This window comes from Salvia miltiorrhiza, unplaced genomic scaffold, assembly GCF_028751815.1.
Source record: "Salvia miltiorrhiza cultivar Shanhuang (shh) unplaced genomic scaffold, IMPLAD_Smil_shh fragScaff_scaffold_79, whole genome shotgun sequence".
Lineage (NCBI taxonomy): Eukaryota > Viridiplantae > Streptophyta > Magnoliopsida > Lamiales > Lamiaceae > Salvia > Salvia miltiorrhiza.
Window position 1 is genome coordinate 597,052 of NW_026651486.1, and position 18,393 is coordinate 615,444.

The following is an 18,393-nucleotide window of genomic DNA, read 5'->3' on the forward strand; positions in this document are numbered from 1 at the left end:
TTGTTAGAAACGAGTGGAAGGTTCAGGCCTCCCTTGCAGAGCAGCCTCAACAGCGGCGATTCCAGGCGAGCAGCAGCTCCAGCGGCAATCTCCAGGCGGCTGCACACACGTCGGCGTCGAGCTCAGGCGGGTCGAGCTTGAGCGCTGCTGCTGCTGGGACGACCGGACGAGCTCTGCTGCTGCCGGGACGATCTGCTGTTGCTGGGAGTCTCGGTCTGCCACCTGCCGGTGGGCGGCGCCGGCGCCGGTACTCACTACTATCTCACGTTGAGTCAGAGAGAGAGCAGCTGATGCGCAAGCTGCAGTTGGCAGCCTCTGCGTTCCCTTTCTTCCAGAGCCGGCGCCGTCGAGCAAGACCGCCGTGAGCAGCCGCCGCTCCCCTGCTTCGTCGCGAGCTAAAGTCGCGAGCCCTGGTCCCCTGCGCCGCCGAACCCAGGCAAGACCGCCGTGAGCAGCTGCGTGATTTGGTGTTTGAGCTACAGTTAGGTTCGGCAACTCAAGGGAGTATATATGAACATTGCAGTACATAATGATGAATAACAAAATTTAAAATATTCTGCTCCCTCCAGGATTCGAACCCTGCGAAAAAAAAAATCACCCTCCAGATACAATATCAGCCATAGGATTGATAAAATAAACGCACCAGATAAAAATTTAGGGGTTTCATTGGAGCGACCCCCTATATATATATATATATATATATATATATATAGGGTAGGGTTAATATAAAAACCCCTCTTAAGATGAAAACTAGGAACCAATTTAAAGTCATTGATTTAAATAAAATAGAGGGCTGAGATTAAACTACAGATGCACAATTTCGATTGCATAGATGCACAATTTCAATTGCATAGATGCATAATTTCGATTTGCTTGAGTATTTTGCATTGTTGGTTTTAATTGCATAAATTGCATATTTTTTAAGTGCACAGTAAAATATAATAGATGCACAGTTTCTTTTGTTGACTAAATCCTAACCATTAGATCTAATATTTAAAAGGTCAAGATTAGGTTCCTAGTTCTCATTTTAACAGAGGTTTTTATTAGAACCTCTTCCTATATATATATATAAACTTTAATGGAGTGTTTACTTTGAAGGATTAGCCTTATAAATAAAAATAATAAAGTTAATCCCTTGTTTACTTTGTTGGATTGAAACTCGGAATATCCCAAGACCCTTAATTATTTTTATCATTTAAGCTTGTCTTGCTTGATTTTTTTTTTTGGGATAAATTAACAACATTAAATAAAAAAATTTAAAGACCGCGCGTCACAGGGGACTTGAACCCAAGACCTTTGGCATTAGACATTAACTCCTTACCGCTTGGCCAACACACGCACACAAATACTATTTTTGAGAATAAAATACTTAATCATTCATTTTATCAATCATACAAAGTAAACTCCCCCTATAAATAGCTAGGAGAAGTTTCATGCAACTTTCCACATTTCATAAATAATTAGAAAAACAAAAACCACTATTCAAATGCAAATCAACTGAGAATCCATAATCCATTAGATAAAAACATCTATTAGAGTATATAATGAAACAAAAATCACTATTAAACACCAACAAAATTACAAATGAGTAATTAGTACCAGTTAAAATTTGAATATTGGACTCTCTGACGTATCTATATATAATATTCCTTTCGTCTCATTAGACGTTCCAGTTACTATATTGGAACGTTCAATTAATAATGTCTAATATGTTTTTTAGTAAAAATTAATTATTTAAAATACTATATTGGAGTATTATTAACGGCGGACCCAACAATACACCAAGTCACTTAAAATAATAATCATTAAATATCTTCCACCAATTCATTTTATATACTAACAACACTCTTTCTTAATCTTCGTGCCCAAAACTAATGAGATAGTACTAATGGAATGGAGGGAGTATAAAAGAGGAGTTTTTTTAATGCCAAATTTTATTTCTCATTTAATTTTTTCCCATCAAATTTTATCTCTATTTTTTTTCTTTTTTAATTATTTTTAAAAAATTGCTAACTTCGATTCATGAAAAAAAAATACTCAAAATGGACGTTGAATTAAAGTTACGAGAAGATATTTAATTCGATGTAAAAAATTATAAAAAATGAATAAATTATGATCGTTTAAAGTGTTAAAATTAATTTTTGTTCTCCCTATCTCTAATGTTGAACAACATACTCTTTTTTTAATTTTGTTTTTGTTGGTGAAAAAAAGGTAAATATCATTTTTTTCCTTTTAACAAAGTCTACATAATTGCTTAATTATAATTATTTTAAATTTAAATATTTATAAATTATAGTAGTTTTTAATGCAAATAAGGTGAATAAAATTTGTATTAATTTAATTATGAATTTTTATATAAAAAACTATTTATATATCTAAAAATTAGAATTTAAAATATTACTATATAAATTTATTTAATTATGTGTATGGATTATCTATTTATTTATTTAAACATATGTGTGGTTATATTTTCTTTTTATATTATTCATTCATATTTTTCCTGATTTTTTAATTAGTTTTGGGCTTTAAATATGAACTTTAATAATAATATAGTTGAAACTTTTAAGAGCCTAAAATTATTATATTAATTGATTGCTATTAATTTTAGGGTTAATGGCACCTAAATTACTCAACTATTTCGAAATTCTGGTTTGGGTACCATACTTCAATGTCTGTAAAGTAAAATACTAAAGTATTAATTTAATCTGAATTAGCAACTCCGTTCAATTTCCGGCAAGGGCAAAATTGGAAATATGCATACGTGTCCAAATTAAAGCAAGTTGGTGCCCAGTTGGCGTCCGTGTGGTGTCCCAGTGTCATTATGTTGGGACGACGTCGTTTCTCCTACACAGATGGCCACCGAAAAGGCGCGCCAAATACCCGAAAATCTTGTCTTCACAGATACATTTTATTTCTCCCAAAAAAAATTCTCTCATCTTCCCATCGTTTCATGGTTCTTGACCTTTCCATTGCCTGGAAAATCAACAATCTTGTTGAGTGGAAATCTGAGATTGTGAGTGGAAATCTGACATTGTGAGTGGAAGTCTATAAACTTGTGAGGAAGTGGTCCCAAGCTCTTAAAAATGGCGAAAAGGTACCTTCTTTGATTCCTTTATAGTTATGTCGAATATTTTGTCGCCTATTCATATTATACTATATTTGTTGGAAAGTCTGTGTTGTCGCCTTCTTCGACTTTAATAATGTAGATAGGGTTTACTGTTCTTATGGTTGTACTGTAGTTGTTTTTTTTTTGGGTTAATGTGCATTTTTTAATTTAGATTTTTAGGTTTCGCCTGCACAAATGTTGGAAATTCCATTATTTGATTTTTTGTTGTCTGTGTGAATCTCGTGCAGTGTTGAATTTGGTTTGCATATATGCCATGGTGGTCACTTCATAAACAAAGAAGGAAAACAACATTATATGGGAGGGGCGTTTGTCACCAAAATAGGGTTAGACCCCGATCTTTTTGGGTACTTTGATCTCGTTGATTACGTGAAAGAATTAGGTTATGTCTCCTGGGAAAACCTTTATTATCGCATCCCTACCACTCAAACACATAAAGTAATCATAGATGATAGTGGTGTCTTGAATATGTTAACAGCAATGGGTAAGCAGATGATAGTGACAGTGTGTGTTGAGGGTAGTGTAAAAACCACATATGTTACTGATAACAGTGAACAACCTAAGGAAAATGTGCCTGTTAAAGAGGGTAATTTAGGTGAAGCTAAGGGTAGTGATGGGGAGGGTGAGTGGGATTGTGAGGGTAGTCAGACTGAGGTTGATGGCAGTGAGGGGGATTGCGAGGGTAGTCAGACTGAGGTTGATGGCAGTGATGGGGATTGTGAGGGTAGTCAGACTGAGGTTGATGGCAGTGAGGGGGATTGCGAGGGTAGTCAGACTGAGGTTGATGGCAGTGAAGGGGAGGGTGAGGGTGAATATCCCCGAGATGTAGATGACTGGGGATATTTAGACAATTCCACTTTCTCTGAGATTGAGGATGCTATAAATATGGAGTGTTGGGGTGAGAGTAGTGACGAAGACTACCAACCTAGTAAAACTGATTTGTCAGAAGTTTGTCTTCGTGATTTAGACTACATTTCTGATGAAGAAAATGTTGAATTGAGGAAGAAATTAAAAACAGCAGATAATGTTTTCAATTTGATGAATGTGAATGATGGGTTTGAAGCCGAGATAGAGCACACACATGTGTCTGATTATGAGAATGAAACACATGAATATGTGTCTGAGGAGAGTGATTCTGATTTTCAACCCAAATTGAGAAAGAAAAGACTCGTTTATGACCCCAAGTGGCAAACTTGAAATTGTCATAGGTATGCACTTTCAGGATGGTTTGCAGTGTAGAGAGGCTTTAACCACTTGGGCAATTGAGAATGGTAGATACATTCACTTTAGGGCTGTTTCTAAGAAGAAGCTATTAGCAAAGTGTACTCTTCCTTGCCCTTAGCAAGTTTTTGCAAGCTCTATGCAGGGTAATGGTAGCTTCATGATAAAAAGTTACCATGGTGACCATAACTGTCCTAAGGCAATGAGTAATAAATTGCTAAGTTCACAGTGGATTGCAAAACGGTACGTTAATGTGTATAGAGTTAGATACAATTTAGGTGTGAAAGATCTTGGGGCAGATATTCTACAGAGGTTCAAGGTGAGGGTACCAAAAGACAGGCTATACAAGGCTAGGAGACTTGCACAAGAATTGGTGAGAGGGTCAATAGAGCAGCATTATGGGCAACTGAAAAACTATATTGCTGAATTGAGAAGGGTTGATGGGGAGGGCAGATATGAGCTTCTTCTTCAAGGAGATAGTGTATTTAAAGCACTATATGTGGGTTTGAGTGCCTTGAGAAAGGGGTTCAAAAACAGTTGTCGGCCTGTTATAGGTATTGATGGCTGTTTTTTGAAAACCTATCTCGGCGGTCATCTCTTATGCGCAACTGGCAAGGACGGAAACAATGGTATGTTTCCGATTGCCTGGGCCGTTGTTGAGGCCGAGAATGAAGGCTGCTGGACTTGGTTTTTGAAATGTCTTATGGAGGATTTGGATATCCAAGATGGCAGTGGTTGGACCTTCGTCAGTGATCAACATAAGGTACTCTTATACATCTAATTTAGATTTGTCTTGCAAATCATCGATCTAACTTTTTTTCATTCTATGTAGGGATTGCAAAATGCCGTGGCCATTTTGGCTCCACAAGCTGAACACCGGAACTACGCCCGACATATATACATGAATTGAAAGAAGGATCACAAGGGCCAAACGCTTAAGAATTTGTTCTTTAGGGCTGTGTATGCTACCCATGAAGCGGAGTTCAAGGCTGCACTTCAGGAACTGAAGCAAGAGAGTGCCGCGGCGCATGAAGATTTCCTGTCAAGGGACACCAAAAAATTCTGTAAGGCATTCATATCCACTGGACCTAAAAGTGATAGCGTCGATAATAATATAAGTGAATGTTTCAATGGGTACATTTTAAATGCTAGAGGTAAGCATGTAATTCATATGTTAGAGGAAATCCGTTCATCTTTGATGGTTAGACAGGTAGAAAAATTCAAAGCCATGTCATCTGTTACAAGTAAACTTACTCCAAATGTTTCAAAAATATTGGAGAGAAATGTGATGGCCAGTGCATACTGCATAGCACTTCCATCCATGAATGATACCTTACAGGTGCATTATGAAGGTGATACCTTTGTTGTGCATGTGAAAACAAGTATGAATGGGCAAAACAAGTGTTCATGCCAGGAATGGGATATAAGTGGTATCCCTTGCAAGCATGCTTGCGCTGCCATTAGATACATGGATCGTGATCCCGCTGATCTTATTTCTCATTACTTCATTGTGGCTACCTATCTTTTGGGGTATGAATTTGGTATCCAACCCATTGTTGGGAACAAGATGTGGCCTGAAGTGAAGGGCGATTTGGTGAAACCACCACCTAAAACAAGAATGCCTGGACGTCCCAAGAAAAAACGGGTTCGAGCACCTCAGGAGAAGGAAGGGAGGATGACCAAACATGGAGTTATGATGTCGTGTAGCAACTGCAAGCAGACATGGCACAACAAAAGGAAATGCACTAATGCAGCCCTGGAAAACCCGAACCCTAACAAGGTACATTGCCATCTTTTGATAATATGCTACTTTGTTAGGACTTCGTCGAATAGATTAACAATTGCTTTGTTTACATATACGACAGCGGAGAAGAGGAATGCCTTCAAAAGATGGTGCAACTAAAAAAGGAAGCAAGGAAAATGGAGGGCAAAGGAAAAAGGCTGCATCTGAGCAACACTCTCAAATGAAGAAAAAAAGTGGATCCACTCAATACAAAGGCAGAGGGGCAGCTCTTAAAGGGATTGGTGTTTACGTGAATGAGGCAACTGGAAATTCCTTCTACCATGTAAGTTGTTGTATTATGTTGTATAAAGGGATTGTATTATGAACATTTCATTTGTGAACTGTTTCTAAAATATCTAACATTTTTCAGGGTTCAACCTCATCCAAGAAAACCATGTTGTTGCAAAAGTTTAAAAAGCCAAGAAATTCAAATACCAAAGATGGTGGGACTACAACTCAAGAAAGTGTTGTCACCGGAGTAGCAAAAACTCAAGAAAGTAGGAATGAAGGAGCCTCAACCCAAGATTTGTGAATCAAACATGTTATTTTTGTATATTTTGCGGCATAGTAGCCGGTTATTTTGGGGTTTTGTCTGCACTGAGCAACAAATTAGCTTGAAATACTTTGATGCTTAGCTGGTTCTATGTAACTCAACTTCATCATATCACTTACTGGCTTTCACTTATTGAATATTTAGCTTTTAGTTCCAGATTGTGTGCTTCATATTTGCAGTGTTTACACACCCTTAAATATTATTTATGCTTGTTAAAATGAAGGAATTGTAAGCTAGGAAAGTAACATATAAACTAGGGTTAATGGATAAGTAGTCTAATAACAACCAAACTGAAGGCATTTAAAGTCTTCTAAGATACAACAAGGGTTTACTAATCATAGGCCATACAAGAATTTACAAAATTAAGACAATTATAAGTCTTCGAAGGCCTTCAAAATACTACAACTACATACTTCAATAGTTACTTAATCATGAACAAAAAAGAAACAACCACTACAACAAAGCAGAAAAACCATTTGGACATTCGAAGCTTCAAATCTTGACCATCTACAATAGCTTGAAGTTCCTCGTTCTTCGCTTTCACTAACTGAAGCTCCACCATAGTGGACTGGAATTCCTCTTGTCGGTGGTCAAATCTATCCCGGTTGAAGGTGCCCAACATTGTTGCCTGCCCCAGTTGCTCATCTGCCATACTCAATTGCATTCTCAAGTTTTCAATGCATCCTTTGTAGTGCTCCGTCAACTCTGGATCCACCCACTCCCATAGTCCACAATCATCATTTGACTACATACCGCCAAAAAACACAATTGCTGTAATAATTGTTGTGCTAAAGTGAGAGAGAAAAAAACACAATTGAACTAACCCCATGACGACTACAGCAATAGAAACGACGCAGAGGATTCAAGGGAGTGTTCGAGGTCCTCATCAAAGCCAACCCATGTTTACACATTTTAGGACGCCCCAACCATCGACTTGCTCTTGCGTTGAAGGTGCCGCCACATGAGCTAGAGCTCGACATTGACTCCTCAAATTCGCTATTCCATGTTTTCATAGAAAAGTTAGGGGGAAATGTGAAGAAATTAGGGTTCCCTTCCTTTAAAAGAAGAAATTCGTTATTTGTTCAAAACGACGACGTATCACAATGACCGAAATGACTGTGTTTCATTTAAGCGCCGGTGAGTCCACATCGGATTCTCCGACATCCACGTACTCACTTAATTAAGTTGCCGGAAACTGAACGGAGTTGCTAAATCAGATTAAATTAATACTTTAGTATTTTACTTTACAGACATTGAAGTATGGTACCCAAACCAGAATTTCGAAATAGTTGAGTAATTTAGGTGCCATTAACCCTTAATTTTATTATATTGATGGTTTAATGTTATTTGCTCAAAATAAGATTTATTTAAATTATTTGCTTTATAATCTATAAATGTAACTATTATTATACATATCTAACTTATAAATAATAATATTTTTATACTTTTACATAATTTAATTTTTTTTAAATAGTATATATCATTGTCCGTGCATTGCATCGGGCGTACTAATTTAGATGATATATTACACAAATTTTAATGACAAAAATTGATTTAACGATATAAATTTGTGTTCCTAATTGACCTGTAGCAACGTAAGTGAGTTTCGCACGGGTTTTGATGAAAGCCCAACAGTTTTGAAAAAGCCGAAATATATATTTACAATAGCGCAGTCGGCTTTGAGCTACTATTGGGCTTCAAGAAGGGACCAAGCGGCCCACTAGTGAAATTAGCAGAAATGTATCCAATATACGAGTATAAAATATTTATTTTTATTTTATTTTATTATATGTGGGAATGGAAGAGTTGTGGAGTTTGAACTTTTCTTTTTGTTTTTTACCCAAAGGTATAAACTTTACACATTTATAGCAAACATCTTGTTTACTAAAAGTTGGGATAAGTCTAAAATTCTTCTTCTTTTTTTTTAAAAAATATATAAATCTGAGTAAGACCTAAAATTCTATTTGTTTTGGTATACTTTTAGGGAAAGGGAAAAAGAAGAGAGAAAAATATCCCCTTTGAATCTTACGTAGCTATTATACAGAATAAAAGGGAGGGGATTCAAAAGTTGGGAAAGTGGCCACTTTTGGAGCATGTAGAATCAAAGCAATTTCTTTATAGCGCTAGAGATATCTATTCTAAATGAAGTTGTGTATAACCCTATAAATAATTGAATTTTTATTTCTTATGTCTTGAAATTGAAGTTGTGGCTACTTTTCCTATCATGGTTTTGCTCATCAAATGTTGATTCCTCGGACGCCTGATCTCTCTGGCGCCTCTGGCGTTTGATCTCTCTGGCGCTTGTACTTGTGTTTTGTGCTCTACCCGGGACGGATCTGGCGTGGACTTTGCTCGGCCTCGGTTGTCACCCTTTGCGGCCCCGTCCCGTCTTTTGTTCGTTCTTGTTGTTTTTTCTCCTTTCGCTTGGGTTTTTTTTGTCTTTTTCTGGTTTTGGTTTTTCCGGACTCCCCTTGTTTGCGCCTGTGCTCTCAAGGGTTTTTGTTTTTCTTCAATAAAATTTCTATGTCAGCAGTTTTGCTCATCAAATGAACATATGGCTCAATTCGCTTTTCTCAATTTATTAGTACAATGAGTAATTTACTAAAGAAAAAAACATGGCTAATAATATATATCATACAATACAAATTCAATGTATGTAATAAGTTGCTCCCCTTATTAGCTAGAAGTCTGATTTCACAAACGTCGACAGTATTTGTAAATTCATGACTATAATTGAAATTGCAATGCTCCTTTATTGGTTCAATCTCATTCTGTAACACCCCGCCTATTTATATTAAGTTTAGAATTTATTTTAAACTTAGATTAGGATGATTTACGCCGGAAAAATAAAAAAAATGATTTATTTAATTCCAACAAAAATGAAATTCAAAAGCTTTTGTAAATATTTTAGTTATTTAAATTTTTGTGCATTTGCATATTAATTTAAATATGAGCATGTGTATATGTGAAATATTTTACATATATTAATATTGATTTTTACAGATTTAAATTAAAATCTATGTTGGACTTTAATTATAAATGTGTGTTGGAGTTTTATTTTAGTTCATTTTGGGCCTTAGTTTTAATTACACCTACTCGATAAATACCACAGCCGCCCACCCTATGTCTAATAGCCGCCCAACAGCCACCAATGTCAACTATAGCCGCCCACCCTACACCCATGGCCGCCCCATTCCTCAAATCAACGCCTCACTAGCTTGTGCCAGCCGCCCATATGTTTTCCTTCCTCATTCCTTCCTCATTTCAGCAGCCCAAAGCCTAACTCCTCTTTAAAGTTCACTCATGCGATAGCCAAACTATTTTCTCTCAACTCACGCACTTCCTCTTTTCCGTTCCAACGCCCGGACTGAACTTCAAGAGCGAGCAGTCCGACAGATTCGCGCAGCCAACCATTCCAGATTTCATACGAAATTCCTAAAGGTGCCATTCTTTTAAAGCTCCCTACTTACCTCATTTTACACTACGTCTAAGAAACCCAGATCATGTCATAAGAATTTCAACTGCCTAACAAGGAAAACACCCATAAATACATTACATTTGCACTCTGTTTATATACGTGTATACATTTATGTACAAGCATGACTGTTTTTTTTTAAAGAAGAAAGAAAGAAGAGATTTGTTGTATATTGAAAGCTGGAGTTTTGAGCTTTGATTTTTGCTTGTCGTGTTTGTGTGTTCCCTGGAGTTGAGTCGAGTCGAGGGAGGCGGCAGCGGCTCATCGCTGCTGTCCGTCCGGTGGTGGTGATGGTGGTCCGCCACTGTCACAGAGAGGGAGAGAAGGGAGGAGGCTGCGGGCGACTCCGGCTGCTACTCGTCGGCTGGAGTCAGAGAGGAAGGCCAGGCGCTGCGGCTCTGCCGTTGCTGCCTAGCCACGGTGAAGAACGGGGAAGGAGAGGGCGGCGGCGGCCTGGGGGTCGTCGACCATCGGGAACTGGGACTGGTCGGAGCTGGGTTTAGCAGAGGTAGGCCAGAGCGCGGCGGCCATGGCTGCTGTTGATCGGCCACGGACGGAGAGAGGGGAGAGCAGTGGGTGACGGCGGCTTTTCGCCGCTGCTTCCCGGCGAGCTTCCGCAGCGACGGAGCTTTGTGAGAGAGAGAGGAAGGTTGAAGGGCGAGAGGGCGGCTCGACGGCGATGTCGCCGGAGTTGAGGGCGATGCCGTGCTGCTGCGTGGCTGCGTTGTGCGTGTCGTGAGCTTTGAGATAGAGGGAGAGTTCTGCGTTGTGTGGGGGTGTCAGGCGGTGGAGGAAGGGACGAGGGTGGAGAGGCGACGGCGGTGTCACCGGCGCCAGCGGGCTGTGTGTGTGTGTGTGTTTTGTGAAAACAGAGAGAGACGAGAATGAAGGGGGAGGGGAGCGGCTGTAGGAGAAGAAGAAAAGGGAGAGGAATTTGGTTTGGGCTTAGGGCTTGCAGTTGGGCCGATTTATTGGGCCGAAATTATTTTATTTAGTGGGCCGAGTTTTGTTTATTAAATCAGTTGGGCTCTTGGTTTTAATAATTGTGCTGGGCCTTAATTCAATTATTTAATAGATGGCCCTATTATTGTTTAATTAAATTGAGCTTTCTTATTTTTAATTAATTGAACTATTATTAGTTTGATTAATTTATTTAAAGGATAATTTTCATAATAATATTAAATTATTATTATGTGCATATTTTAAGTAAATTACTTATTATATGCTAAGCATGACATGATATTGCATTATATTTTGCAATAAAAGTATTTATGATTTAATTGGTTTTATTTATAATTCCAATTATTTAAGAAAATCGAGTAAGGATATTGTCGGTGTCCTTAACTCAAGAATTTTAGTTTTCAATTATTATTCATTAAATTTTTGAAAACCCGGCGTGATAAATCATAGTAGTTAAGTGCACCCACTAAGACTTTAAGTTAGCTTTACGAGACCTATTAAGAATAGAATTTCTTGTAGGCTTTGTGACCAGGGGGATTAGCGCTGCTTTCCCAAGACAGGTTTATATGTGATTATGATCTTCAGGCTTTGCCTAACCAGGTGGGCTTACTTTCCAAATGTATAAAGTATGATTGAGTTATTAAGCTCTAAATGTTTCAATGAAATGCAAATTGTTTATTCTATTAAATGCAAACTGTTTATCCAATAAAATATTTTGTGCACTCTGCTCCGTTTAAGGCTCGCAACAATGAATCGATCGAGGTTCTCTCTTGACCTAACACGTTATTTGAGAATTGTGTACACCTATTAGCTGACCTGGTGGGTTGATCTCCATCGGGCACTAATCATGTATGAGGCGTTATAAGGGTGCTCGACGGGATGTGTTCCGGAGCATTGGGTCCCAAATGGGAACTTGGCTGGGTTACGCCCTCAGTCCAAGTAAAGCAGGAGTAATGGATCCGTCGGTGGCTAAAAGGTCCGGGATCACAGCGAGTAACGGAAAGGGAGTGTGACATGTGCGCACAAATGAAAGAAATTATTTTAACATGCTTAGAAGTTCTTTCAATTTAAAACCTTCTAAGTCATGTCAAATATGATTGGATAAACTGTCTTTATTAAAATATGAGATGTTTCAGAAAATGCATGCCCACTAAGTACATTAGTACTTAGCCCAAAAATACTTTCAAATGTTTTCAGGTTGGCTGGCCGGTGCTGACGGGACGGAGCTGAGGCTAGAGTTAAATTCCTATGTTAGACTTCCGCTGTAGCAATTACTCATATCAGTCTTTTGTTTTCCCAACTTAAGATCTTTATGTTAAATTTCAAATGATATACCTGACCGAGCTTAGACTCTTTACTATTAAATTTATGCCAATGAATGTCGGTTGTCAGAAGCATGAAACAAAACTTGTGATCCAAAGGGGCATAGCCCGACTTTCTATCCTATTTCGGGTTTTAACAAGGTATTTCCCTTGTTTATTTCTATGAATTAGTTGCACCTCGATTATATTTATTCATTCAAGAATTGGGGTGTGACAGAATGGTATCAGAGCATGAGTTTTCTTTCATTTTCTGATAACCATAAGCTTTTTGATGTAGAGTCTAGAATAGTATCTCTAGACTTCTAAGAATGTCAGTAGTACTCAGCTCACCGTCACACTGCCGCAACCAAGGTACGATAATAGTTTCAAAAATATACATATATGTATTTCAGATGTTATGAAAGTTTTCAAGAAAATGTGCGCCTTATGTTTACGATGCTATGTGAATGCTTTTTGTCGTGTTTGGGACTACCCGAACCCATAACGACTCAATGAATGTATTTCGTGTTTGGGACAACCCGAGCCCTTAACGAATCAATGTATGTATGTATGTATGGTCGAGTTAGATTCATTGAATCTTTCCGGCATAAGCAAAGTTTTTCATGAAAGGGACATTTAATGTCCATATGACTCAAATTTTCAAAGAAAGCAAATATATGTATGTATGTATGAATAAATGATGAGAAAGCTTTATGTTATCATTTTAGATTCACTGCCTATATGATTAGAATGATGAATTCTTTTACAAACTGTTTGAGAACCACCCAAGAATGTCTTAAGAATGTTAGTCGTGATAGCACCGCTAGAACGACATAGAATGGACCTATATGGTACCAATGATTTATGATTGAAGTACTTAGAAGTAAGTGCTTTAAGTTAGAAGTTGACTTAGAGCTTTATAAGAAATAAGAAGTTGACATGATTGGGGGCGAAGCTCCCATTTGACTGAGTGATTCGTTGTGCAGGGTCTGGCCAGCCCACATGACTATGATCTCGGTGATTGTCAATTTAGATTTTTAATGTTTGTAGAGCGTCATCACAATATATAGAGACTCTCACTATGTAGTTGCCACAATAAGATTTTTCTTCCATCACGATAAGCATAATATGATTAGAATGAGTTCGGTTGTCACTAGTTCTCGAGACTATAGACATGGTGTTCTCACAATTAGAAAGATGCGATAACAATCAAGCTATGTAGCCGCACTGATAATGAAAGTCTAGTATCCCAAACTAGAATACCATATATGCAATTTCGAGGACGAAATTTTTATAAGGAGGTAGGAATGTAACACCCCGCCTATTTATATTAAGTTTAGAATTTATTTTAAACTTAGATTAGGATGATTTACGCCGGAAAAATGAAAAAAATGATTTATTTAATTCCAACAAAAATGAAATTCAAAAGCTTTTGTAAATATTTTAGTTATTTAAATTTTTGTGCATTTGCATATTAATTTAAATATGAGCATGTGTATATGTGAAATATTTTACATATATTAATATTGATTTTTACAGATTTAAATTAAAATCTATGTTGGACTTTAATTATAAATGTGTGTTGGAGTTTTATTTTAGTTCATTTTGGGCCTTAGTTTTAATTACACCTACTCGATAAATACCACAGCCGCCCACCCTATGTCTAATAGCCGCCCAACAGCCACCAATGTCAACTATAGCCGCCCACCCTACACCCATGGCCGCCCCATTCCTCAAATCAACGCCTCACTAGCTTGTGCCAGCCGCCCATATGTTTTCCTTCCTCATTCCTTCCTCATTTCAGCAGCCCAAAGCCTAACTCCTCTTTAAAGTTCACTCATGCGATAGCCAAACTATTTTCTCTCAACTCACGCACTTCCTCTTTTCCGTTCCAACGCCCGGACTGAACTTCAAGAGCGAGCAGTCCGACAGATTCGCGCAGCCAACCATTCCAGATTTCATACGAAATTCCTAAAGGTGCCATTCTTTTAAAGCTCCCTACTTACCTCATTTTACACTACGTCTAAGAAACCCAGATCATGTCATAAGAATTTCAACTGCCTAACAAGGAAAACACCCATAAATACATTACATTTGCACTCTGTTTATATACGTGTATACATTTATGTACAAGCATGACTGTTTTTTTTTAAAGAAGAAAGAAAGAAGAGATTTGTTGTATATTGAAAGCTGGAGTTTTGAGCTTTGATTTTTGCTTGTCGTGTTTGTGTGTTCCCTGGAGTTGAGTCGAGTCGAGGGAGGCGGCAGCGGCTCATCGCTGCTGTCCGTCCGGTGGTGGTGATGGTGGTCCGCCACTGTCACAGAGAGGGAGAGAAGGGAGGAGGCTGCGGGCGACTCCGGCTGCTACTCGTCGGCTGGAGTCAGAGAGGAAGGCCAGGCGCTGCGGCTCTGCCGTTGCTGCCTAGCCACGGTGAAGAACGGGGAAGGAGAGGGCGGCGGCGGCCTGGGGGTCGTCGACCATCGGGAACTGGGACTGGTCGGAGCTGGGTTTAGCAGAGGTAGGCCAGAGCGCGGCGGCCATGGCTGCTGTTGATCGGCCACGGACGGAGAGAGGGGAGAGCAGTGGGTGACGGCGGCTTTTCGCCGCTGCTTCCCGGCGAGCTTCCGCAGCGACGGAGCTTTGTGAGAGAGAGAGGAAGGTTGAAGGGCGAGAGGGCGGCTCGACGGCGATGTCGCCGGAGTTGAGGGCGATGCCGTGCTGCTGCGTGGCTGCGTTGTGCGTGTCGTGAGCTTTGAGATAGAGGGAGAGTTCTGCGTTGTGTGGGGGTGTCAGGCGGTGGAGGAAGGGACGAGGGTGGAGAGGCGACGGCGGTGTCACCGGCGCCAGCGGGCTGTGTGTGTGTGTGTGTTTTGTGAAAACAGAGAGAGACGAGAATGAAGGGGGAGGGGAGCGGCTGTAGGAGAAGAAGAAAAGGGAGAGGAATTTGGTTTGGGCTTAGGGCTTGCAGTTGGGCCGATTTATTGGGCCGAAATTATTTTATTTAGTGGGCCGAGTTTTGTTTATTAAATCAGTTGGGCTCTTGGTTTTAATAATTGTGCTGGGCCTTAATTCAATTATTTAATAGATGGCCCTATTATTGTTTAATTAAATTGAGCTTTCTTATTTTTAATTAATTGAACTATTATTAGTTTGATTAATTTATTTAAAGGATAATTTTCATAATAATATTAAATTATTATTATGTGCATATTTTAAGTAAATTACTTATTATATGCTAAGCATGACATGATATTGCATTATATTTTGCAATAAAAGTATTTATGATTTAATTGGTTTTATTTATAATTCCAATTATTTAAGAAAATCGAGTAAGGATATTGTCGGTGTCCTTAACTCAAGAATTTTAGTTTTCAATTATTATTCATTAAATTTTTGAAAACCCGGCGTGATAAATCATAGTAGTTAAGTGCACCCACTAAGACTTTAAGTTAGCTTTACGAGACCTATTAAGAATAGAATTTCTTGTAGGCTTTGTGACCAGGGGGATTAGCGCTGCTTTCCCAAGACAGGTTTATATGTGATTATGATCTTCAGGCTTTGCCTAACCAGGTGGGCTTACTTTCCAAATGTATAAAGTATGATTGAGTTATTAAGCTCTAAATGTTTCAATGAAATGCAAATTGTTTATTCTATTAAATGCAAACTGTTTATCCAATAAAATATTTTGTGCACTCTGCTCCGTTTAAGGCTCGCAACAATGAATCGATCGAGGTTCTCTCTTGACCTAACACGTTATTTGAGAATTGTGTACACCTATTAGCTGACCTGGTGGGTTGATCTCCATCGGGCACTAATCATGTATGAGGCGTTATAAGGGTGCTCGACGGGATGTGTTCCGGAGCATTGGGTCCCAAATGGGAACTTGGCTGGGTTACGCCCTCAGTCCAAGTAAAGCAGGAGTAATGGATCCGTCGGTGGCTAAAAGGTCCGGGATCACAGCGAGTAACGGAAAGGGAGTGTGACATGTGCGCACAAATGAAAGAAATTATTTTAACATGCTTAGAAGTTCTTTCAATTTAAAACCTTCTAAGTCATGTCAAATATGATTGGATAAACTGTCTTTATTAAAATATGAGATGTTTCAGAAAATGCATGCCCACTAAGTACATTAGTACTTAGCCCAAAAATACTTTCAAATGTTTTCAGGTTGGCTGGCCGGTGCTGACGGGACGGAGCTGAGGCTAGAGTTAAATTCCTATGTTAGACTTCCGCTGTAGCAATTACTCATATCAGTCTTTTGTTTTCCCAACTTAAGATCTTTATGTTAAATTTCAAATGATATACCTGACCGAGCTTAGACTCTTTACTATTAAATTTATGCCAATGAATGTCGGTTGTCAGAAGCATGAAACAAAACTTGTGATCCAAAGGGGCATAGCCCGACTTTCTATCCTATTTCGGGTTTTAACAAGGTATTTCCCTTGTTTATTTCTATGAATTAGTTGCACCTCGATTATATTTATTCATTCAAGAATTGGGGTGTGACACATTCTTTCAAAAAATAGAAAATAAACATCAGACAATTAAAACTCCACTAATATGAGAAGATAAAAAGAGCGACTAATTTGTAGCCACTAATAATGACTTGTTATTGTTCGACATTATTATGAAAAAGAAGAGTGATTAAAGGATAAAATAATGGAACATAGTGGAACCCATAATTTTTTACGAGAGATAATAGGTTTCTTTTTTGTATTGAACAATCATTAATGGGACAGATGAAAAAGAAAAACGAGTAATTATTAATGAAACGAAAGGAGTATTAATGTGTGTGTTTTGGCCTAATAGTAAGTGGTTAATGTCTAAAGATTGAAACCCTGGATTTGACTCTATTATTATGCAGTTTTTAAATTTTTTTCATTTATTTGTGTAATTAAAATAAAAATGAGTACTTGAAAAATGTTAAAAGTTGCTAAAGTCAAGGCTGAAAATTCTCAAAAAAGGTGTAGTTTGGGAAATGTGAGTTTTATAAGATCCATCAAATTCCATGTTCCACCAAGAACATTTCAAATTTTCCATTCATCTTCAAATTTTATTATTTTTTATATTATTATTATTGTTGTTGTTATTATTATTATTATTAGGCCTGAAAAGCATTTATCTAGGATTTGAAGTTCAACAATTTGTTAAGAGAAATGGACGTTGGAGGGTAAATGGGTTATTGACGTGACAAATAAAACAATTCTTTTCACAATTAATTAGAAGTACTTTATAGTACATATATAATATAATTGACATTTAACACAAATAAAAAAGGGTATATAATGTTATCCATTATTGCATGTTCTGATAAGTAAGTGGGCAGAAGACTAGGAGTAGGACAAGCAAACAAATACAGTTGGAGTATGTATATGTATATTTAATTCCTAGATATATATAGATATTCATGGAAAAATTGGCTATATGTACCAACTTTAATTACTATCGACTCGCAAAAAGACTAGCTATAATTACAAACCCCAACCCCTACGCGAAACGTACTCTAGTAATAATATATGTACGTACCACAAAATAAAATTAAATATAAGATTAAATAAAATTACGTACTTAACTCTCATAATCTCATTATACAGACTACAGTTAAGTTATCAGAATTTTATCAGCTACCTTCACTTATAAGTTAAAGATAACGGATTTGAGTTCCACCGATATTTTATTATATAGTTCGAATATAGAAATATGCGATATTACAAAAGAATAAAAAAAATAAAAAAATTTAAAAATTCACCTACACATATCTATGACATGCATGCATGAATGACATTAGTATTTATTTACAGCATAATTATCTTATTGACCATTTAGTAAACTATAGTGAATAAAATTAAATCGGAATAATAGTTATATTTTAAATATGTACTATTTAACTTTGGGTGTAGGAAGTTTTGTTTTTCTTGATCTATTTAAAAAATCTATCCCAATGCAAGCTGTAAATTAAGATGAAAAGAACGTGT

The 18,393-nt window shown here is 37.7% G+C and overlaps 1 protein-coding gene and 2 long non-coding RNA genes across 5 annotated transcripts; all 3 read left to right on the forward strand.

Moving 5' to 3' along the window:
• Window positions 1-4,349: 4,349 nt before the first annotated feature.
• Window positions 4,350-5,404, forward strand: LOC131003165 (uncharacterized). The gene is made up of 2 exons (XM_057929648.1): window positions 4,350-5,108; window positions 5,178-5,404. Exons 1-2 carry the CDS (start codon window positions 4,485-4,487, stop codon window positions 5,253-5,255), a joined length of 702 nt encoding a protein of 233 aa, XP_057785631.1. The 5' UTR covers window positions 4,350-4,484; the 3' UTR covers window positions 5,256-5,404.
• A 4,561-nt stretch (window positions 5,405-9,965) lies between these two features.
• LOC131003166 (uncharacterized) lies at window positions 9,966-12,523 on the forward strand. Of its 2 annotated transcripts, none has more exons than XR_009094568.1 (2): window positions 9,966-10,122; window positions 12,314-12,523. It is a non-coding gene; the product is annotated as an uncharacterized LOC131003166 (long non-coding RNA). The 2 variants fall into 2 exon arrangements; XR_009094567.1 differs by lacking the exon at window positions 9,966-10,122 and adding an exon at window positions 11,601-11,716.
• Window positions 12,524-14,237: 1,714 nt separating this feature from the next.
• Window positions 14,238-16,795, forward strand: LOC131003167 (uncharacterized). Of its 2 annotated transcripts, none has more exons than XR_009094570.1 (2): window positions 14,238-14,394; window positions 16,586-16,795. It is a non-coding gene; the product is annotated as an uncharacterized LOC131003167 (long non-coding RNA). The 2 variants fall into 2 exon arrangements; XR_009094569.1 differs by lacking the exon at window positions 14,238-14,394 and adding an exon at window positions 15,873-15,988.
• Window positions 16,796-18,393: the final 1,598 nt, after the last annotated feature.

Excerpts from the sequence above, each read along its gene's own strand:
- LOC131003165 (XM_057929648.1), top strand. The coding sequence starts at position 4,485 with ATGCAGGGTAATGGTAGCTTCATGATAAAAAGTTACCATGGTGACCAT. Across the intron at positions 5,109-5,177 it reads TCGTCAGTGATCAACATAAG|GGATTGCAAAATGCCGTGGC; the intron begins GTACTCTTATAC and ends CATTCTATGTAG.